The 24,679-nt window shown below is 36.9% G+C and overlaps 1 protein-coding gene and 1 long non-coding RNA gene across 2 annotated transcripts in view; both read left to right on the top strand.

The window, feature by feature from the left end:
* Positions 1–2,659, top strand: part of LOC141549666 (uncharacterized) — a 63,028-nt gene extending 60,369 nt beyond the window's left edge. The window contains exon 4 of the long non-coding RNA XR_012484410.1: positions 2,409–2,659. This is a non-coding gene — a long non-coding RNA (uncharacterized LOC141549666). The remainder of the gene's footprint in view (positions 1–2,408) is intronic.
* A 2,064-nt stretch (positions 2,660–4,723) lies between these two features.
* Positions 4,724–24,679, top strand: part of MBD2 (methyl-CpG binding domain protein 2) — a 71,715-nt gene continuing 51,759 nt past the window's right edge. The window contains exon 1 of the mRNA XM_074279394.1: positions 4,724–5,335. Coding sequence (XP_074135495.1) covers positions 4,785–5,335 — 551 coding nt within the window. The 5' untranslated portion in view covers positions 4,724–4,784. The remainder of the gene's footprint in view (positions 5,336–24,679) is intronic.

Genomic DNA, 24,679 nt, shown 5'->3' with positions numbered 1-24,679 from the left:
TAAATATCAGTTCTCTTTTCTGTTCATTGATTCATAACACAAGGGCAGAAATATTTAAGTGTTACAAAAACTGCTCTTAAAATATCTAAGTCATTCCCCTTTTAACACAATGGGTATTAAGGCTGGGTCTGCAGGGAACTAGCAGATAGAATTAGAAATGAAAGCTATTTAATTAGGTCAGCCTGCCCCATGAACATGAGGTTGATCAAATGGAAATTTACACTTTCATCTGCCCTCTGATTGTATATATGCAGCCATAAATAAATCAGAAATTATTTGCTGTTTGAACTTTCATGCTACTGAATGTTCTGATATGTGATTTTTATTTTTATAATTATCATTATTATTAATAGTAACAGTGGTGGTAATTTATGTATATATGCAATAAATGCTTATGTAATTGAATTGGTGGTAATAGTCATGGTATAATGGATAGAAATGAGTATTAGCAATTGTAGCATCTCATATTTATTTGATTCCTTGTTTTTTTTTAGTACTTTTATATCCACCAACTCTTTCCATCTACAGCCAAGTGGCTTTCTGATTTATTATCACTGCTATAAAGAGCTTTTACTTTTTAATATTTAGTGACACTTCTATCACTTTTGATACTTAATCAAGCTTTAAATTACATGGGATGCTAATAAATGTTTTATGGAACTGCTTTCCTTAAAATAAAGTGTGTGCATGACACAATTTAATTTTGAACTGAATAGTTAACATTCTTCATCACTTTTAAAAAATATACATGATCAATAAAATAATAAATCAAACCCTTGTTTGTAGCAGTTGCAGATTGTTGAGGTCTAAAAGCTCACAATGAAAATTTTATAACTAGATCTAGAATCAGTTTAAACTTGTTCCAGTACATCCCCGTTAAGGCAAGTGACTAGTATGGAAATGGAAAGGGATTTGCTTCCTCCTCTGTAATCTTCTCATCTGCCATTCCCATGTTTCAAAGTCCTTTGCTGACTCTGACTAGATGTTCTTTTTAACCAGGGCAAACTTACTGGAGTTCTTCCTTATATTGCAGAAACCTTGTTGCTCTCCTGCTTAATTTTGAATTATCTCTGGTTTTATATTACTTTGCGGTACTGTTTCATTCTGCATATTCACAATAAAATTAAACCAGTATGAGAAAGGAATAAAAATTAATTTCATAATTTAAAATATAAATTAAATAACTATAATAAAATTGGTATTATTTCTATCTATTCTACAATATTTGACATTGTTTGTGATCTGTGACAAGTGTTGCATAGTTCTATATACCCACAGAATAAGTTTGACTATAAGATTGTGGAACTCTGAGTCTTTGGTTTCACTTTTGATAGCTAGCACACAGTTTCAAAATCTTTGCTTCCCCTTCTACTTCCTTTCCTTATTTCTTTTCCTTTTTTTTTTTTTTTTTTTTTTTTGTTTCCTATTGTTAGCCTTTTTGTTTCACTGTTACTATCCTTTCCCTAAGCCTGAAATAACTGATTACTGGAGAGTTTGCCAAGAGTTGGGAGTTACAGAGGTTTACTGATGCTGATAAGTGTTGGGAAGAGGGAATAAACCGCTTGGGTTTCTTTTCTTCACCTCAAGCACTGGTTGTATCTATCTAGAGAAGATGATTAATACAGTAAAACTATATTTTTAAAAGATGCATTTTCAGAATGTGAAATTTGATTTAAATGTTAGTTGATCTTAAATTCTTTGAAATTTTACATTTCCATACTTCCAAGATTCATAATCCAGCAACACATATCACAATCCCTTTATGCATTAGTAGACTCTCTTGATGAATTGTTAGTGCTAAAGAATTTGCCAACCTGTGGCAAATGTGGTGACAATTATTTATAATTAGGCAGGTTGATTCATAAGTAATAGACAAAACTCTTGGGTCTCTCTACTCAGAACTTTAGTTTGGTGGAACTGGCAAAACTTCTTTGTTGATTGAAAAATTGAGGTAATCCTAGGTTCTTGAATTTCATCTTGAAAGTTCATTTTGAAGCAACATTTTGGATATTGCTGATTTAGTAAACTGTTAGCTAACATACCTCTTAATTATGATCACTGATCTTTTGGTTTTGTCATTTACCACAGATTTAGTCTTTGGCAAATTACCTGATCTCAATGGATCATAGTGTTCCTTTCAGTAAAATGAGTGGTCTATATTACATGATTTCTAAAGTCCCTTCCATGTCTAAATCTATGATCCTATAAAACCAGAGTGTAATTTAAATTACTTCTTGAGTGATTTTAAAATAAACAATAAATTGGTCCCCAGTCCTCCACCTACACTAATATTCTGGCTAAAAAAACATTCTTTATTATATATGTATGATATTGTATGCATAGTCAGTTCTTGACACAAATGAGTTAAGTGCTGACTTCTTCTTTTTTTTTTTTCTTATCTTTACCAGGACACTCCTCCCTCACTGATGATATGCCACATTCCCAAGTTTCAGTCTGCAGATAAATTTGGGAAAAAAGCAAGTGTGGATTAGGGTCTGGAGGAGAGAAAGGTGAATAATCATATGTGAATATATTTCTGTGTTCAAAAGACTAGTTTACACATGAATAATAGACTATTGAACTTTAATTGTTCTGAATTTTAAAATATTTCCCATAGAACTAAAACTCAAAATAAAATGCAATTGAATTAAACTCTCTACTCAAAACTATCCAGTGGTAAGTGGGATACTTCATCATCTCAAATCCAAGTGGTTCAGCACTGAGTCACAGATGTCTGGAAGCAGCTAGTAGCTTGTTATCTCTAAAGGATCCAACTTCTGAGTCATACATTCAGTTGGCCAGAAGCAGTAAGCAGTTCCTTGGGATGGTCCCATTTGAAGGAAAACATCAAGGTTCCATTCAGCTCTTTAATTTACTGATGCTATACAACTCAAATCATTTAATCTCCTGTTCCAGTTTTCTCATTTGTAAAATGGGAATAAGAAAATTTGCATTTCTCAATGCCTGGAACATAGTTGTTGTTCCTCCTTAATTTTTGAAAAGTGTCAATGACATCACTGGATAATGTCTTGCCTCATGGGTGAATTAGATTTAAGGGAGGCAGAGTTGCACAATATTGTCAGCTTTATTCTCTCTTCTAGAGTCAGAGAAGTCCAGGGGGAAGACAAAAGTTAATGACTGGACATGGCTCAGGGTGGAATGTCTGATCAAGCTCTAAGAGTTCTACAGAGCTTATTTAAGCTCTCTTCATTGTTGTTGGAACAAATTGTTCTCATAACCTCATTCTACCCTGGGGAGATCTTTACATGTTTGGGGTAGACATCCCCCTAATTCATAGACAAGTTTGAAGCCTGTTGATTACCCTAACCTGGTTAAGCCAGTCTGCCCAGACAGTTTTACTGGGTGTGGCCACTATACATGCTACAACTCCTTGGAGGCACAGGTTAGAGTGTGATTTAGGTGGACACCAAAGGTAGATTGGCCGCTACCCAGGAAAAGGCTTCAGCAATCCCTCACAGCAGAAGTGCTAGTCTTCTGTGAACCCCCTATACACACCTAACACCATAGTAGGTGGTATGTAAATACTAATTATTTTCCTATCTAACTTGCTTGTTGAAAGTACCCCCCTCCCCACAAAAAAAAAAAAAAAAAAAAGGCATGGGGCAGTGCTTTTGCAGGACCCTTAGCTCCTGATGAGTTCAACAAAACACAGGGCCATAGTGAGATGATTTCTGGCCATCCTCTTTCCATGATGTCACACCCCTAACTTTCTAGCTTTGAGAACAATAATTGAACTCACACAACCATTCCTGGAGAAGAAAAGTCAGTAATTGTCCAAACTCCACAATCTCCTATATTTGTATTCTTCCTTATTAAAATGTAAGTGATTTGAGGGCAAAGGCTATCTTGCTTTTTATTTTTGAATCTCTAGTGCTTAGAATCAAATTGGTTCAGAGTAAGCATTTAGATATTTTCATTCATGAAATTACTCATTAAATTAAAATATATTCATTAAATACAAATATGCTACTAGTAGACCTTTACTCTTAGCACAACTCTAGAACCAGTAGAGTGTGGGGGAAAAAAAAGCACTGGATTCTGGATCTAGGTTCAAATCCTTATCCTACTATTTAAAACTAGTTCCCTATGAAAAGTTACTTCCTTTTCCTATGGACTCAGTTTCCCTATCTGTAAAATGAGAAAGTTGATTTAGATGACCACTAAGATCCCTTCCAGTTTTGACCTTCTAAATTTATAACCCGGCCATTCCTCTTCAGTGTTTCTTCCACTCAAGTCCAGCTCTTTTAAAGTGCTTTGAGATCTTAAATGTGAAAAGAAAGTTTTCAGGAGAAGGGATAATCATCCTGAACTTGCCAACTTGATTTTTTAAAAGTTGCAAACTCTTGTCATTCTCTTATTCACTGGGAGTAAACTGAAGAAGCAGATGAAGAGACACTGATAAAATCCTAAAAACGTCGACTGCTGCTTCAGGGCCTCTGAACTTGCCCCATAAACGGTTCCCGCCCCTCCTCCACTCCGGAGTCGGGAGCGCGCCCAGTGGAGGGTAGTGTGGGGGCGAGAGGGAGGGAGCGTAGGGGAGGGGCTTCGAGGGGGCGGGAACAATATGGCAGTACAGGGCGCTTGGAGGACCTGAGAGGCGTTGGCCGAGGCCACGCCCCGGGCGGGAGGGCCTCTCTGGTGCGCGCCCGCTCTATGATGCTCGCGCGCGTCCCCCGCGCGCCGCGCCGCGGGCGGGGCGGGTCTCCGGGATTCCAAGGGCTCGGTTACGGAAGAAGCGCAGCGCCGGCTGGGGAGGGGGCTGGATGCGCGCGCACCCGGGGGGAGGCCGCTGCTGCCCGGAGCAGGAGGAGGGGGAGAGCGCAGCGGGCGGCAGCGGCGCTGGCGGCGGCTCCGCCATAGAGCAGGGGGGTCAGGGCAGCGCGCTCGCCCCGTCCCCGGTGAGCGGCGTGCGGAGGGAAGTCGCTCGGGGCGGCGGCGGCGCCGGCCGCGGCCGGGGGCGGTGGAAGCAGGCGGGCCGGGGCGCCGGCGGCGTCGGCGGCGTCTGTGGCGGTGGCCGGGGTCGGGGCCGTGGCCGGGGACGGGGTCGGGGACGGGGCCGGGGCCGCGGCCGTCCCCCGAGCGGCGGCGGCGGCGGCAGCGGCGGCTGCGGCGGCAGCAGCAGTGGCGGCGGCGCCCCCCGGCGGGAGCCGGTCCCTTCCCCGTCTGGGAGCGCGGGGCCGGGGCCCAGGGGACCCCGGGCCCCGGAGAGCGGGAAGAGGATGGACTGCCCGGCCCTCCCCCCCGGATGGAAGAAGGAGGAAGTGATCCGAAAATCTGGGCTCAGTGCCGGCAAGAGCGATGTCTACTACTTCAGGTACCGCCCCGGGGGCGGGGGACCGCTGTGGGGAGGGGGGTGTCTTATTGGGGAAGAGTGTTTGGGATGATGGAAGGTGGTGGGATGGAGCCAGAGGACCAAGGACAGGGGCACGGGCGAGCACCTGGGACCGGGGCGCCTTAGGTCAAGGGTTAGGGGCCAAAGGCAGTGGGGAGGATGTGACAGCTGTGGGTTTGGGCTTGGGGACCGAGGCTTGGCTCCTAGAGGGCTTTGCTGGGACCTTTGCCTAAAATCTGGGACTTAGGGAAGAGCAAAGATAAAAAGGTTGAAGAGTTTTGAATGCTTGCGGTGGGTGTGGGTGTGAAGGCTGGTGGAGTTAGACTAGAGGATTGGTTTGAAGAGAAAGAAGTTAGATACTGTGACCTTCCAGTTAGGCTACTGAAGGGTTAAAAGAAGGTGCTATTCACTAGAATTGTAAAACCAAGTCACTATTGGCTACCGTCCCAGTCAACCACAGATTAATCACAGGAGTAATCATACTCATGTGGAAATACTAGGTGTGTGTAAAGACACACATATATGTTTATATGTATACTTATAGTAACAAGTGTTTAGTACTTGTTACATTCAGGGAAATTTCACAGAGTAATGTAGAATGCTTAGTGTTTCTCATTTATGTAGAATAGGACCGTTTTCTTCTTTGAAATTTAAGTTAACTAGTAACAAAGTTCTAGTGGTTCAGAGGAGCAACAATCTTCACAGCATGGGAAAGGAGCAGAAAACCTTTCTAGAATCCTTTGGGCTGTTAGCTGCTCCTAAAAACAGCCTACTAGTTAGCAGTTTGAAAGTGATTTCTTCATTGTTCTCATTAAAAGGAAAAAGTTCATTCAGATCACTAACAGTGAATTAATTATTTTAAACATTTGTGAACACGGGTAATTAATCATCCATGTATCCAAGAAAGATTACTCAGTTTTTCTTGGCATTTTTTTTTTCGGGAATTCAGCATTTTTTTTCAGGAATTCATGATTAAGAAGTTTTCCTCCCTACTGTCCTCTGAAAAAAATGGAGAATAGCCAATCTGAGTCCTTTTCTTAATTTCTCTTCACACCACTTAACCATAATTATTTAATCCTCTTCATCTTCTTATTCTTTTTTTCCAAGCTAAAAAATTCCAAGTTTAAAAGAACTCCACTTTAAAAAAAAAAATAACTTTCTTAGTACTCTGTTATGTTGTGACTATATGCATGTTAAGTTTGATGACATAATAAGCCTGGGCAACAAAGCAATTATGTTTTATGATGTCAGTGCATCTACTTCACAATAGATAATTCTATTGTTTTCCACAGTGTCTTCAATAAATGAAACATCAAAAATATTTAATGACTTTTTAGTGTTCTGTTTTAATAGACTATAATTTTTTCTCTCAGAGAATAACTATATGTAAAATTAAAATCTTGAAGCTTGCTCATTTCATGAAGAAGTTGAATTTTATGATTTTTTTTTCTGTCTTTGACATCCACTTAATTGATATTTTTTGAAGATGGATTTCTTTTGCATCAGTTTTTGATAAGAGTGAGACAGGAGTAAAGAATTTTTAAAAATCTGGATAAGGATATAATTGCTAATTTAAATTTGCTGACTGGTGGTTTGCCATTTTCAAATATAAAGTATTATTTCAGCATAGTTTTTGTAATTGTTGATTCATTTCTCTCTAATCCAGTCAAATGGGTCATTTGCATATGGAAACAGAAAAGGTCAGAATTTCAGAAAGTTACCTTAATTTATGAATTTGATTAGGAAGAAATATAGTGATAGATAAGATTCTGTCATCTGGTCTAAGTTCATTGGTCTTGAAACACAAAACAATACGGTGAAAAACTGTTTAAAACAAGCATGTGATGCTGTTTTTAACAGGACATTTTATTTTCCCAGTAACAAAGTTTAAATGTATCTTTTGGAAGAGTGTCCACTTTCAGTTAACATTTACTTAAATTTCTTTAATGTCATTAAGTACTTCTTACCTCTTAAATTCAATCTAGTGAAATTCTATTCAGGGCCAATTATAATTGTTGTTCTTCATTCATAAGGCTAAATGCTAGCCTTCTACTTTTCTATCAGATTCTTCTGAGCATCTTTCTCTCTAGATGGTACACATCGAAAACTGTGAATTGTATTTTGTAGATGTTGAGAAAACTATTAAATTTGTCAAGAATATCAATGCTCAGGATTGAGCTCTCTTAGAAAACTGTGCAATTAGCAAGTGTCCTCATTAGAAAATCTTTAGCTTCAGGCTTTAGGGTTCACAGTTCTTCAGACATAGATTTTATTTGCTTTTACAGTGGGGTATTTCATTTCACTTCCTTTTGATTATGAAATCTTTTTTTTTCAGTATAAAGTAATTTAGAGTTATTTAAATGACCAATTATATATATCTTTCAAAAATCTGGCAAAACTTTTAGTCATCTTGCACTATTTTGTACAAAATTGAAATAAAAAATGATATATAAAATAATAATTTGATTGCTTTTCAAAATTGCTATGTGAAGGCTAAGGGTAAAGGTAGTCTAATTTCTGTTTACTCATTAAAAACACTGCTTTTAAAATAAAATTATTTCTTTTGATACTGATGATCTTTGTGCTCCTGCTCCTTGATTTCTACTACAAGGTATTTAGTTCAGGAAGCAACAAAATATTAATGATACTTTAATACACAATGTATTAAATACGGTGCAAACACATGATTTGATTTTATTAAATTTTGAGGCAAAATTATATACATTCATCCACATACACACAAGCCCACACATATACATATATATGTGTGCGTACATGTGCATATACACATATAATTATATATAATGTGTTGTGTGTACAGCAAATTTATATTACATCTCCAAATCAATCATTCCTCCACACTTATTTTCTATATTAGAATTACCCTTTCTCCTCTCCCTTATAACTCATTAAATCGGATAGAAAACTAGGTAATTTAATCCATGGAAAGGAATAGGGTATGTGTCTTGTGAAGAGTTAATTCTGAGTGGTAATCTGAACACCTGCATCTATTGTTCATGCAGATGTTAAACTGTGATGTAGCCAGCCCTAAGGGAGGTTGATTTTTTTTTTTTTGTTTGTTTGTTTGTTTGTTAACAGATCAGTGTCTGTTAAAAGGGTGTGACTGACACTTATTAATTGAACTAAAAATAGACTATTTATGACAGCTTTCAATTGTGGAACAATTTGAATTATTTCCTGATACTGCTAGGTTTCAGTAGGAATCATGTCTTTGGTTGCCAGTTAAGTAATAGAAGATTATTGATAGCACATTAACCACTATGATATCATTCAAGTTCTACTTTTTTCTAAAGGGATGTCATTTGAGGACAGTGACAATACATTTTTATTGCTTTCCATTCCTACTGATAGCTAACAAACATTTATTAAGTACCTGTTATGTGCCAGGTACAGTGTTAAGTGCATTACTCTAGCCTAAGACTTTATTACTACTTCATGCCTCAATTGATGTAATAGCTTTCTAGCTGATCTTCCTTACTGATCCTTCCTTTAAATTCTGTATATCATTGCAAAATATATCTAAGACATTTTTAAATGTCATCTTAAAAAAAATGTACAGTGGTTTCTCTCAACAACAGGAAGACTAAAGTTGCTGGTTTAGATCTGTTAATTAAAATCCTCTGAAAAGGACCTTGGAATAATTGGATACTATCCTCTCAACCAATGTGACTGTTGTTGATAATATAGTGTATATAATTTTCGATTCGATATTTTGTCTTTCATGTCATAAGGCAGAAAATAAAGTAAGGCATAAGGCCCTGCCATTGATTTTATAGTCATATATTGTAAAGGGCTAGAACTGAGCAATGCACTTGGATAATGAAGCACGTGAAACTAATTGCCAATTGGACAGTTCCCTATTAACTTGTTTGAAGGTTGACCCTCCCCAGCTGTTCTGTGATGACTTGATTGGTGGGACAAAGAGGGGGAAGTGACTTGTGTGGGAGGAGTAGGAAGAGGAAGAGAGATTGAGAGGTGGATGCTGAATCAGTCTCTCCTGGCCTGTGAGGAGGAAGGTGTGTGTGAGATTGCTAGGCCTAAGCCCCTGACCTTGACCGTAAAAGATCAAGAATAAAGACGTTTAGTGATCCTGATTCCGGCTGATTTCTGGGAAGACAAGAGTTCTGAATGAATATAATAAAATACAAAGAACCAGACAATATAAATAATAAATTTGAGGCAGTTTGACTTCTTTTATATGGGGGAAGAGACATTGAAGAGTATTTCATGGAGGAACTTTTGCCTGATTTAAGCTTGAAGAAAGGAAAGATTTTAAATGAGTAGAACTGTAGGGAAAGAAAATAATAGATTCTAGACATAGGCTGTCTATGTGGGGGTGGGGAGGAGAATGTGAGGAAAGGTTCTGATATAGGAGAGGCCAGGACAAGAATGGTGATAATGAGTCATCTGGTTTGGCTAAAATATAAAATATATGAAAGGGAGAGAGTGCTATGAAAAAAAGACTGCTCCATCCAGCCATCATTATTGGACTGAACAGTTTATTACATTTTGGTAGACAAATGTGAATTGCTGATGAGTTTTAAGGAGAGAAATGTGTATTTTTCTTGGATTGGTAGGCCTAGATTCAAATATTAGCCAAGATACTTATTAGCTGTGGTCATTATGGTCATTACTTGACTGCTCAGAATCTTAGTTTTTTTCATGTCTAAAATGATAATACTAGAAAGAAAACACCTCACAAAGCTTAAATTTTTATATACATGTGCATTATTATATTATAAATTTGATTATCTGATTGATTTAATCAAATTATTTGATGAGAGTATGAAGAAAATTACTCTACAGTATGAAGGTTGTATTGGTGAGAGGAAAAGCAGTGAAAAGACTATTACTGTAGTCCAGAAGAGAGATGACAAATGCCTGAATTAGGGCAGTAGCAGTGCAAGTTGAAAATAAGGAACAAGTGTGTGTCAGTGAGCATTTACTTTAAACCTGGCACTGCTAAGCACTGGATACACAAAAATTGTAGAGGCAACTAATTGAATTAAAATTAAATTGGAAGATTCAAGCCTGAGTATCTTGGAGGATTCTGGTGCCATTATAGGCATAACAGAGTTAGAGGGAAGGCCAAATTGTTTGGAGGCTAATACTGAATTTGAAATCCTTGTGTTAACATCAAATTGGCGATGTCAGTAGGCATTTGGAAATACAGGGCCTCAAGGGATAGAGATGACAAATCATTTACATAGATGTCATAACTGAAGATACAAGGAATAGTCAAGTCAGCTAAGGAAAAAGGGGACAAGAAAGAAGATTAAAGACACAAATTTAGAGAACATCTATATTTAAGAATTTGGGAGGACTATGATGAGTTTACAAAGGAATGGGAGTAACTTAGAGGTAGGAGAACTTGTAGAGAATGACGTAGAAACTGAAGGAGAGGAGTAATGAGAGAAAATGTGAATCAGCAGTGTCAGAATGTTGCAGAATAGTCAATGAGATTAAAGATTGAAAAAAAGTTCATTGAATTGAACTCCAAAGTAACCTTGGGAAAGAATAATTTTAGTAGGTATTGAAGTGGTGATACAGGAATTGAGTCAAGGAGCATTAACTATAAATTTGGTAATATCTTAGTATAGAAAAGAGGACAGTAGCTTTAGAGATGATGTTAAAATCAAATTTAAAGTCAAAAAATGAGGTAATGTCAGTTTGTTTTAAGTTTAGGTATGATCTGTATCCACTAAAATAGCTCCACTAAATTAGAGATTGTGCTAATGGAATATAAATCTTAAGAGGCTCTACTGAGCTATTAAAAGGCTTTTAGTATGGTTCTGATGATGAACTGTTCAAAGACCAAAGCAGTTAAATTCATAGAGAATTATCACCAGATTAAATACAGAGCAGTAATTTTTAAAATTAAATCAGATTATTTTTGTTATACTTAAAGTTACAAACTCTCTCCCTTCTCTTGGCTTTGCTCACTTCACTTCGTTATTTCATTCAAATCTTCATGTATTCTCCTCTGGATCATCTCTAATTTCATTGATGTAACTTGAGAATTATATGCAGTAGTTCAGGTACATGAAAGACATGCATGTTATCTGCCTTGCTTCCAAAAAATTGTTTATTAATTAAAATTATTAATTAATTGTGATTCTTGAAACAAAAAAGACAATTTCTACTCCGGGAAACAAACACTACTGGGAAAACAATCATAAAATCACACTTGATTTAGAACACAAATTTATACTGTCTTTAATCCAGTGAACCTAAATTGTTGCAGAACAATTTATTTGAACATTGTTTATTCACACACTACCCATAGGAGCTATTTCATATGTTCTTTTCTCTTTTTTTCTCCTTCTCCATCTTAACCCCTAGTCTCTTTCATCAGATAACCTCACTTCTAAGATGACATAGGCTAATGTTGTCAAATTCAAACAGAAAAAGGCCCCAATGAACCCTAAGCAAGGATCCCTGTGATTTCATATTAACTTAGAAAACCACACATTGACATCTATGTTCTATTGCATTTTTATTTATTTTGTTAATATTCCCAAGTTATATTTTATTCTGATACAGGAGGCAAAGAGGGAACTTGACATCTCCAATCTAGACCATCTATCCTTAAGGATATTACATTCTAATAGGAGAATAAACATGTATATATAAATATATACAAAACAGATACAAGGTAGTTTTGATGAAGAAGGCACTAACAACTGGTAGTATCAGGAAAGACCTGATGCAGAAGGTGACACTTAAGCTTTGAAGAAAACTAAAGTATTCCAAGAAGTGGAATTACAGAGGTATTCCAGGCTTAGAGGACAACCAATGCAAATGCACAGAGATATGAGGTGAACCATTATGTATGAAGAAGAACAGGAAGCCAATTTGACTGGACTAGAGATTATGGAGAGGGGAGTAATGTACATTGTCTGCAAAGTAAGTTGTGAAAAGTTTACAATTTTAAAGAAAAGAATTGATATTACAGGCATTAGGAACCACTAGAGTTCATTTTGTAGAGGAACGACATATTCAAACCCATGCTTTAGAAAATTTACATTGGCAGCTGGAATTGAAGGAGACTTGAGACTGGGAAACCAATTAGGAAGCTAGGGAAAAGGTAATGGGAGCTGGAACTAGAGAATGAATATGAGAGATGTTGAGGCAAAAATGATAAGATATTGGTTAAATATGTGGGGTAAGAAGAGGGGAAGAGAATGATACTTAAGATGATACTTGGATGACCAAGAAAATCTTCACAACTTGATGAAATGTATATGTAATGGCCGGGCTAGCTTTCTGGAGGTACTTCGACAAGCCTTGGTCTCATGAGGATTGATACCATGAGCATAGTCAGGAATAGACTCTAGAGTCTTTATTCTGGCCCAGTCTTGATCTTAGTGGAGGAGTGCAGAAGTGTAGGAGGCAGGAGAGTCATCAAGAGGATAGTCAAAAATGGAATGTCTCATTTCTAGTCTTTCTCAGCCCTTAAATACCCTATTACAATTGCATCATTACATTTTACTGATTATGTATGAACTAGAAAACCATTACATCACCATACTAAGTACTGAGTATATGTATACTAAAGAACCATCATCTCATCAATTCCACTGAGTTAACACCTTGTTGTAAGTATCCTTTTTTCAAGTATATCTTTTCAGAGTTCCAGCTCTTTACATCTGCTTTCTTTTGTTTTAGAACACAGGTGGTCATGCCCTCCCTGACTTCTCAGGAAGGGAAGTGAAAAAAACCAAAGGGAAATGATCACAACCTCCCTGACTTCTCAGGAAAGGAGGTGGGCACCCAAGGGATATGGGGAGTCAAACCAGATATTGTTAGCAAGTTTCCTCTGGGCTGAAGGATCTTACTTGAAACAGGTATACATAAATCCATCAGCATGGAAGGTATTACACAAGCACATAGTAATATAACACAGGTTAATAGTGATGTAACAACATGGATCAACATGAGGAAATATACATGTCCATAAGCCCTAGAAAGAGGGTATATAAATAACAATCACACATATACCTCATTCAGCAGCCAAGAGATAGTTCAAAACCAGTCTATTGTCCATTACTTCATGTGTCAGGGAATCCAATGATCCCTGCAGATTTTGAAGTCCTGCAGCAATTTCACTGACAATTTTTGATGTTCGTGAGTCAATTGTCATAACTGCTCTTTCAGTGGTGGACACAGTTAGCAATGGAACTACCTGATGTTTCTTGGGTGTCGTCTTCTTTGTTTCAAGGGTCTTTTCTGCCTCCAATGGACAAGGTGAATATGGCTCATTGGCACCTATCATCTTATTCCTTCTCCATCTGTAGAGATACAAGCAAACCCTCTCTCCCAAACAGTTAACCTATCTGGTCCCTTCCATTCACTATTTTCTGTATCTCTCCATATCACTTGGTGATTATCTAAAGATAGTGGAGCTGCTCCAACTGGACTCTGCCCTTCCAATGATTTATAAAACCTGTCTGCTAGAGCCAGTGCATCTTTATCAAAAAATCAAAAAATTAATAGTATAAAGAGCTAAATTTAAAAGTTCTCAAGGGTTACATGTGGCTCCCCCTTTCTTTTGTTTTTGGAGGAGCATCTTAATGTCTCTCTTTCTCCTCTCTACTATTGCTTGTCCTTGAGGATTAAAAGGTATGCCATTGATGTGAAAATCTGATACTGTGCACAAAAGTGTGAAAAATATTTAGAAGTATATGCAAGTCTTATTATCTGATATATATATATACTAGAAGCTACAGATTTTTTTTTTGGGGGGGGGCTGTGGCCATTCTTTGTACCACACCTACTGAATAAGCTGAATCAGATATTATATTTATATCTCCTAGATAATAAGAGCTAGCATGATTGTGTACAATTCATTCTGCTGAGTGGACTGAAAAGGAGTTCTGACTACTCTCTTTATAGTTAAGTTATGAGAGTATACAGCGCAAATAATATGTTTGGATGCATATGTAAAGATAGTTGGAACCTTAGAAACCTTTTTTTCAAAAAACCATTGCCAATTATGTAATAGTTGGGTTATCTTTAATGGAGACCCATGTGTAAAATTTGGAGCTGTGGCCAATAAAATTTGCCACTCTGGGATGGTTTCACAGCATACATTAATTTGTGCATTTGTATGAAATGTATATGTCTTGTCACATCTTTACCCAGATAATACTGCTAGCTTAATGGCCTTTAATAAAATTCTAGCCACAAGTACCTGGTAAGGAGTAAGGGGAAGGCTTTGTTCTGGTTGTGTTGGGAGGTTCACCCATTCTATCATACTGTGTCCTTGATGAAGGACTGCTATGGGTGCCTCTTTTGTAGCAAAAATTGCTATTTCCAAGGGTTTTTGAGTAACTCAACCACATTGGATAAAGACAGTTCAACATCTCTCAAAAGTCTCTTGAGCTTCTTTTGTAAGCTGGTGTGGTGAATTTAAAGCAGTGTCTCCCCTTAAAATTTCATATAAACGTTGTAATTGATAGGTAGTTAAGCCTAACACTGGATACATCCATTGGATATCTCCTATCAGTTTCTGAAAGTCATTTAAGGTGTTCAACTTCTCTGTTCTTAAAGAAAGTTTTTGTACTGTAAGCATCTTAGGATATATTTCATATCCTAATATTGAAAAGGACTGTGTCTTTGAATTTTTTCTGGAGTTATATGCAATTTGTAGTTCCTTAGTGTTTCTGTAGTCTTTTGTAGACATACTTACTTCTAACATTTGCTCCTCAGGTGCACACCTCAAAATGTCATCCATATAATGTAACAATATAACTTTTGGAAAAGCTTTTCTTACTGGAGTAAGAGCAGCAGCAACAAACATTTAACATATAGTAGGGCTATTTTTCATTCCCTGTGGCAAAACTGTCCATATCTTTTATAAGGCTCAGCTAAATTAATGCTGGGTACTGAAAAAGCAAATCTCTTCATATCTTACGGTAGAATAGAAACAGTGCTTAATGTCTGTAATCCAAAGAGGCCATTCTCTAGGCAATTTAGTAGGAGATAGAAGTCCAGGCTGAAGAGTTTCCATAGTTTCCATCAGTTCATTTATTTTTCTTAAATTAGTCAACATCCTCCATTTTCCAACAAATACAGGGGAATTCCAAGGACTTAGAGAAGGTTATAAGTGTCCTTGGTCAAATTGCTCCTGTATTCTATCTAATGAGGCCTGAATTTTTTTCATTTTGTAAGGGTCTATGTTGTACCCACATGTTGTATCAGTTTTCTATTGAATGGGAACAGGTGAGAGTACAGGCAGGCCTTTAACAGCAATCCTGCCTTAAAAAGCCAAAATACTCAATTGTAATCCTAACTGTTGTAAGATGTCTTTTCCCCGGGACTTCTGGCCAAGATAGTGGAGAGGACATACATGTCTACTTACATTCCCTGTTTTCTCTCAGAATAATTTATTTCATGACAAGCCTCAGAATTAGTGCTTAACTAAAAAAAAACAAACAAACAAACAAACAAAAAAAAAACAAAACCCACAAATACTTACCAAGAGAAGGTATCCTTGAAATTCGCCAGAAAAGGTCTGTTTTTGCTCATGGGTGGGGACAGTTTTAGATCTGGGCACAAACTAAACTGAAGGTAGGGAGTGGCAGCACAGCAGACAGAGTAAGGCAGGCAGCTCATAGCTGAGCAGACTTGAGGGAGTGGGTGGGGTTATCTCAGTCTTTTGTTCAGGGAGAGCTTTAACATAGCTACTTTGCCCTAGCAGCAGCCAGTAGACAAGCAGAGAAGCTAAAAACACAGGGGGTGAAAACTATAATCCGGAAAAGCTAGGGTCTCTTAGGACCTGACCACACCCACCCAGAGTATCTCACTCAACACACTCTCAGAGTCTCAGAGCTTCAGAGCACAGCCATTGCTGTCCTGCAGGTGCCTTGCTGCTGCCCCCTGCAGTCTGTAGAGGAAGCTTGGTAATACTATCCAGCGCCCCCCTCCCAAAAAAAAAAAAGCAGACCATTTGTTTTTCTTGTTAGTTTGTTTTCTTTGACTCTTCTTTGACAAAATGAGCAAAAAATTAAAGCACACTCTTAACTATTGATAGCTTCCATATGGATAGAGAGCAGACTTTAAACCCTGAGGAGACTAAATACAGACTGTCTCCAGATGAATCCCCAAAGGGGGGGGATATGACCTGGTCTTCAACATACAAGACTCTCATAAAAGAAATTAAAAAGGCTCTTACAAGAGAGCTAGAAGAAAAATGGGAAAAGGAAAGGGAAGCTTGGCAAGAGAGTCTGGATAAGTCATCCCACTCATTTAAAAATAGAGTGGATAAAGAGATCAAATCCTTGAAAAACAGAATTAGTGAGTTAGAAAAAGAAAATAGCTCTTTAAAAAATAACATTGGCAAAATGGAAAAAAAATCCATAGAACAAAACAACTCACTTTAAAAACTCAATTGGACAATTAGAAAAACACATAAAAAAGTGAGTGAAGAAAATAACTCATTAAAAATCAGAATCGAACAAATGGAATTGAATGACTTGAGGAGATACCAAGAAATCAGTCAAGCAAAACCAAAAAAAATGAAACGATGGGAAAAAATATCAAATACCTTCTTGGGAAAACAACAGACCTGGAAAATAGATCTAGGAGAGAAAATCTGAGAATTGGATTTCTTGAAAAATATGATTTAAAAAAGAGCCTAGACACTATTTTCCAGGAAATTATCAAAGAGAACTGTCCAGATATTATAGAAACAGAGGGTAAAATAGACATTGAAAGAATTCATTGGTCATCTACTGAAAGGGACCCTAAAATCAAAACTCCAAGAAATATAGTGGCCAAATTCCAGAACTATCAGATGAAGGAAAAAATATTGCAGGCTGCTAGAAAAAATGAGCATCTTTTTTTCCAGGGAAGATGATGGACATTCAATGAAATAAGTGAATTGCCATCAGTTTTTGATGAAAAAAACCAGATCTAAACAAAAAGTTTGATCTACATCTATAGAACTTAAGAGAAACCTAAAAAGTTAAAAAGAAATCTTTTAAAAAGATAGATAAAGAACACATGTATACTTCATTCTAGCAACTAGAGGTGGAAAGGAAATTGTACCCGAAAAAGGGTAAAGTTGAGGATATTACATCTCACAAAAAGGCAAAGGAAAACTATTATATCTGAGACAAAGAATGGAGGGGATGAACATAGTGTGTATCCAACATCCATTTCTAATAAAAACACATGAAGAGTGTAGGAATAAATGGACTTTTCCTTAAAATAGTCAGTAGCATCTATTTAAAACCATCAGTAAGCATCATATGTAATGGGGATAAACTGGAACCATTCCCAGTAAGATCGGGAGTGAAACAAGGTTGCCCCTTATCACCATTATTATTCAATATTGTATTAGAAAAGCTAGCCTCGACAATAAAAGTGAAGAGAGATTTAAGGAATTAGAGTAAGTAATGAGGAAAACAAATTATCACTCTTTGCAGATGATGTGATAGTATATGTAGAGAACCCCAGAGATTCTATTAAAAAGCTATTAGAAATAATTAAGAGCTTTAGAAAAGTTGCAGGATACAAAATGAATCCACATAAATCCTCAGCATTTTTGTATATCACCAACAAAATCCAACAGCAAGAGATACAAAGAGAAATTCCATTCAGAATAACTGTCCATAGCATAAAATTTTGGGTATCTACCTATCAAATGAAAGTCAGGAATTATATGAGCAAAATTACAAAAACACTTTCCATACAAATAAAGTCAGATTTAAATAATTGGAAAAATATTAAATGCTCTTGGATAGGCTGAGTGAATATAATAAAGATGACAATACTCCCTAACTAATCTATTTATTTAGTGCTATACCAATCAGACTCCCAAGAAACTCTTTTAATTACCTAGAAAAAAATAAAAAAAATCATATGGAAAAACAAAAGGTCAAGAATTTCAAGGGAATTAATGAAAAAAAAAATCAAATGGAGGTAGCCTAGCTATATCTGATCTAAAACTATATTATAAAGCACTAGTCACCAAAACCATTTGACTAAGAAATAGATTAGTTGATCAGTGGAATATGTTAGGTTCACAGGACAAAATAGTCAATAACTATAGCAGTGTAGTGTTTGAGAAACCCAAAGATCCCAACTTTTGGGATAAAAATTCATTGTTTGACAAAAATTGCTGGGAAAACTGGAAATTAGTATGGCAGAAATTAGGCATGGACCCACACTTAACACCATACACCAAGGTAAGATAAAAATAGGTCCATGATTTAGGCATAATGAGAGAGATTATAAATAAATTAGAGAAACATAGGATAGTTTACTTCTCAGACTTGTGGAGGAGGAAGAGATTTGTGACCAAAGATGAACTAGAGATCATTATTGATCACAAAATAGAAAATTTTAATTATATCAAATTAAAAAGCCTTTGTACAAACAAAACTAATACAAACAAAATTAGAAGGGAAGCAACAAACTGGGAAAACATTTACAGTTAAAGGTTCTGATAAAGGTCTCATTTCCAAAATATATAGAGAATTGACTCTATAAGAAACCAAGCCATTCTCCAATTGATAAATAGTCAAAGGATATGAACAGACAATTTTCAGATGATGAAATTGAAAGTATTTCCATTCATATGAAAGAGTGTTCCAAATCACTATTGATCAGAGAAATGCAAATTAAGACAACTCTGAGATACCACTACACACCTGTCAGATTGGCTAAGTTGGACAGGAAAAAATAATGATGAATGTTGGAGGGGCTGTGGGAAAACTGGGAAACTGATGCATTGTTGGTGGAGTTGTGAATGAATCCAACCATTCTGGAGAGCAATCTGGAATTATGCCCAAAAAGTTATCAAACTGTGTATATCCTTTGATCCAGCAGTGTTACTACTGGGCTTATAGTCTAAAGAGATAGTAAAGAAGGGAAAGGGACCTGCATGTGCCAAAATATTTGTGGCAGCCCTTTTTGTAGTGGCTAGAAATTGGAAAATGAATGGATACCCATCAATTGGAGAATGGTTGGGTAAATTATGGTATATGAATGTTATGAAATATTATTCTGTAAGAAATGACCAGCAGGATGAATACAGAGAGACTTGGAAAGACTTACATGAACTGATGCTGAGTGAAATGAGCAGAACCAGGAGATCATTATACACTTCAACAATACTGTATGAAGATGTATTCTGATGTAAGTGGATATGTTCAAAGAGAAGATCTAATTCAGTTCCAATTGATCAATGATGGTCAGAATCAACTGCACCCAAAGAAGGAACACTGGGAAATGAGTGTGAACTATTTGCATTTTTGTTCTCCTTCTCAGGTTATTTTTATCTTCTGAATTCAGCTCTTCCTGTGCAACAAGAGAATGTACGATTCTGCACACATATATTGTATAAAACTGTCTGCCATCTAGGGGAGGGGGTGGAGGGAAGGAAAGGAAAAGTCAGAACAGAAGTGAGTGCAAGGGATAATGCTGTAAACAATTACCAATGCATATGTATTGTCAATAAAAAAAGTTATAAAAAATAAATAAATATCTGAAAAAATTAGGAATAATTATAGGGATTTTCAATGAATGTGAAATTGTGGGCATGTCAATGTTTTAAAATATAACATAGGTATTTCAATTAAAAAAAAAAAAAGATATCTCTTCCCTGTAGATTGATGGGGATTTTTTCTACTAGAAAAGGAGTAAAAAGTCCTGTTTTACCTTCAAATATCCATCTCAGAGGGTTAGCACTAATTTCAGCTGCTATTAATCCTTCTATGCCATACATATAGTGTCTGCCCTAATCTTTGGCCAATGACTGGGCCAGTTGGCACCAGTTGGTAGATCTGCATATGTGTTAACCAACCTTTTCAATGCTATGCCATTTACATGGGTAGTGAGCATAGGAAGGTCAGCTGAATATTCCTGGATTCTGTTGCTGATAGTCAAAAGCTGGGTAAATATCACCAAATTGCCTATTGGGAGTATGTATCAGTAAACCTGAGGCTGCTACTACTCCTCGTTTATGAGTCACATATTGTCTGCCTGTATTAGTGACTGGAATATTAGCTACACATTCTCCATTTTCCCAAATCAGTGTATGGATAGATTCTGTTTTGCAAGTACTCTTAGGAGGTGAAATGGTCAAGCCTACTGTACCTGGAAGCAAAGGATCCATAGGGACAGATTTCATGTCTCTAGGGAATATCTCAGTAGTCCCAGCTGCATACTACTCTATTCTCCCCAATTGTAATCTCTTTCCCCTTCTCAGTTTCCTTCTCGACTTATAAAGAGTACTGAACTAAAGACTTTTTGGGTGTAACATTAGCTGCTATTATGCTCCCAAGTGTTTTTTGCCTAGGTCCCTGTAGCCCAGTCCTGCTTCCCTTTCCTCGAGTCAAACTACATTCTGTTGCCCAATGGAAGCCTCTGTTGCATTTTGGACATAGGATTTTGGGTCTTGTTCTCCCACCCTGTCTTTTCTGCCAACATTGAACTTTCAGATGCCCTACTTTACTGCATTGAAAGCATTGACAAGTCTCTCTGGAAGTCCCTTGCCAAAAGGGACCCTGTCTTCCCATGTTCCCATCTTGAAATATGTGTATCATAGCGTTGGTATAAAGGCCTTTGTACCCACTGTGGCAGTGTCTTAGGATCTCATCTAAAGAGCATCCTTGTGTAGTCCTAGTATAATTCTTCTACAAATCTCATTAGCATTTCTTTAGCAAGTTGTCTTATAATTTCTGTTGCTACATTTTCACCAATAATTCATATGACAGCTGTCTGCAGATGTCCCACAAAATCAGCAAATGGTTTATTTGGACTTTACACTATTTTCATGAAGGCTTCACCTCTATCTTGTCTTCCTGGGAGGGTACCACATACTTTAATAGCAGCATTTGATAGATTGCTTATATGCTGCTTTAGGGTAATTAATTTGTGCTAAAGTGTCTGCATAAAGGCCTAAATCTGCTAGTTGATCAAAGGTGACTGGTATATTAAATCCAGGTTGCCTGTTTCATTGGGCTTGTATTCTACAGAGTTCACTGTACTCAAAAAGCCACAAGAAGTTTTGTCCAGGTTCTAAACATGTCCTTGCTATAGATTTTCAATCATTAGGGGTTAAAACATCAAAAGCCAAATTCTCTTAATAACATCTCAACATAAGATGATGTAGACCCATAAAGAGTGTAAGCCTTTTTCAGATCTTTGATTATTTTTAGATTAAATGGAGTGTATTTTCTTTTTTCTTTACTTGAAGAGTTCAAACTCTTCAATCACAGGGATATGCTTCTATTTTTAAATCATATTTATCCTGTCCTTCATGTTTAGTTTTAATTAATGCCTTTTGTAATCTTGTCATGGGGGTGGACAAAGCTGCTACATGGGTGGTAGTGATGGTGTCACTGCCCCTTCATTTCCTTCTCCCTCGACCCACAATGGTGAAATGGATGGGGGGATGGTGGTCAGGAGATGGGGAATGCCTTAAGGGTGGTGTTGAGAAGCACCACAGTCCTTAATTTCATCAGTACTGTACTTATTTCTTATCCAATTCTTCATGATTTCAGTGGCTTTATCAGTATTATCCCCCTCCTGCTCTTTCTCCTTTTTCCTTATTTTAGAACTTATGTAATACCTTATAGCCAAATGTATTATGTTTTATATGTAGTATATTTACTCAGGAATTGAATTAGGAACATTATCATTGTAATATTCAATTAATTGCTCTCCCACTAGTTTCCACTTAGGAAGACCAAGGAGACATGCATTTTAATGTATCTAAGAGTCCAATGATCCTCCCAAGTTACCAACAAACCTTACTCCTTTATTAACTATGTTTGCTACACACTTCCCTTGGAGTGGAGAAGGCTCTTTTCTTAGTATTTGCCCCATTTTATTTGAAAACGAAAGTGATTAGTTTACTCACTCTATTTCCGGGTCAGAGGGACTTCTCCACTTAACTTACAATCATGTCAGTCAAACTGCTGAATGTAGGCCCAATTTATGATCTTGTCAGTCAAACTGAATGTAGGTCCTTATGCCCCATGTTTGTGGGCCAAGATGTAATGTCTGGGCTAGCCTTCTAAAGGTCCTTTAGATGGACCTTTGTCTCAGCAGGATAGACACTACGAGAATGCTCAGGAATAGAGTCTGGAGTCTTTATTCTGGCACAGTCCTGATCTTAGTGGAGGAGTGCAGGAGGCAGGAGAGCTACCAGGAGGATGGTCAGAAATGGGATGTCTCATTTCCAGTCCTTCTCAGCCTTAAATTACCCTATTAAAATTACATCATTATGTCATACTGATAATGTGTGAACTAGAGAACCATTACATCATCTTCTAAGTACTATGTATATACTAAAGAACCATCATCTCATCAATTCCACTGAGTTAATATCTTGTTGTAAGTATCCTTTTTTTTTTCCCCCAAGTATACCTTTTCAGGTACCTTCTACATGTATATATTATTATCCTTATATAGATGAACCTAAAAAAGGTCAGCTATTTGCTCAAGGATACAGAGCTAATAAATAGGTATAGTCCATCAATAGTACAATGGAGTTTTGACAAGGGGTAGGTTTGAAAGGAAAAACTATTAAATTTAGATTTGGACTTGTTGAGTTTGAGACACACACACATATTCATGCATATATGTGTGTGTGTGTGTGTGTGTATATATATATATGTATATATATATATGTATGTATTACATATCTTTTTGTATATACACACACCCACATTTACTCTATTCAGTTTAAAATGTCTAATGGTAATGCCAAACTAGAACCTCATAGAGAGACTAATATAGGTTAAAGCAATTTTGAAAGTTGATGTAGCCTCTCAATATCTCATCAGTTATAGGAATACAAAAAAGGGTCTGTAAAGTACGGGTTAGCTCCCTGGAGGGCCTTGGGGTGAACCAGAATCAGGATGAATTAGTCCTCTTTAAGGGGAGAATTGAGGGAGGCAGTCAAGCAAAATCCTGGATCCTGGAGTCCAGAGCTGCCAGCCTCTCTCTTCCTTGTCCTGCTGCCAAGTGCCTCTGGCCTCTGTTAATCTTAACACCAAACATTCAGTAGGCACCAACAGTGAGAAGAGCCATTTATCCAAATATATGCTAATAGAGTCATTGTCTCAAATCAAATAGGTAATTAGCCTTAAGTGCTTCTTTGTCTGATTCAAGCATACCTTGGAGTTTCAGCCCTCTACAAGGCCCATGACAGAGCCATGGGTTCATCCATAGTTAAAGGAAGGGATTTGAATGGTAATAGTATAAGAATGAACAGATTAACTAAAGAACCAAGAATAGGAAGGGGTATCAGGGTAATGGCTTATGAATATGTTGAAGAGTAGATAAAATGGAGGTCATAGTGAGGACAAAGAATAAGTTTAGGAGTAAAGTATAATGAGATGGAATGATAGGAAATTATGATCAAATAAAGGAATTAAATAGTTTTTGATTATGGAAATAGAATACTTGTGATTAATGGCAAGATGAAGAGAGTGACTATTCTTATATGAAGTTGAGATAGATTGGAAGAATAATTCCTGGGAGACTGAAGAACTGGAAGGGTAGGATGTTTGAGGAACTAAAAGTCTAGGGTATTTGAAATAGCTGATAAACTTGATGGAATTCTGAAGATTGAGTCAGGAAGATCTGAATTTGTATTCTACTTCAGACAGTAATTTGTCACTTATTTAACTTCTCTTAGTCTCAGTTTCCTCATTCCTCAGTGGAATGCTGCTTCTGATAATAATACTATCTTACTGATATATGAGAATCAAATGAAATATAAAGGTGCTTTGTAGATCTTAAATCTTGAATAAATATGATATATCCTAAAGTCTCTTAATATAAAAATTGGAGGTTGGCAGGAAGATTGGATTGAACAATGGCTATTGAAAAAGGCTAAAGAATTATCTGGGAGCCAGTAGATGACTCTCCAGAATCTGATCTCTTCACTACCAACTTCCTTCTAGATCTCTTCAGTTTTCCCTGTATTCATTCATCCCAGGAGGCTTTGTTTTTGTTTTTTTAATTGTCTTACAAAATGTAGGACATTTTAAATAGGCCTTACAAGTCCTTAGTGATATGTAGTTTTAAAAAAGATTTTTAAAAGAATCTTTGAAATGGATTAATGCACTTCTATTGCTTTTTCCTTGTTAAAATGAGAACTTTTTTCCTATCTGGGGCCTTATGTTGCCATGAAATAGGATCAAATAATAATAATTTTAAAAAATGTCTATGGAGATTGTTTTTCCTTGTTTGTTTGTCTTTCCCCTTCCGCCAAGACCTTTTTGGTTTTGTAGTTAGAACATTAGAGTGCTTTGTGTGATGTTGATCTTTGTGAATAGGTGC

This window comes from Sminthopsis crassicaudata, chromosome 1 (genome assembly GCF_048593235.1).
Source record: "Sminthopsis crassicaudata isolate SCR6 chromosome 1, ASM4859323v1, whole genome shotgun sequence".
NCBI lineage: Eukaryota > Metazoa > Chordata > Mammalia > Dasyuromorphia > Dasyuridae > Sminthopsis > Sminthopsis crassicaudata.
This window is presented reverse-complemented; position numbering and strand designations above follow the sequence as displayed.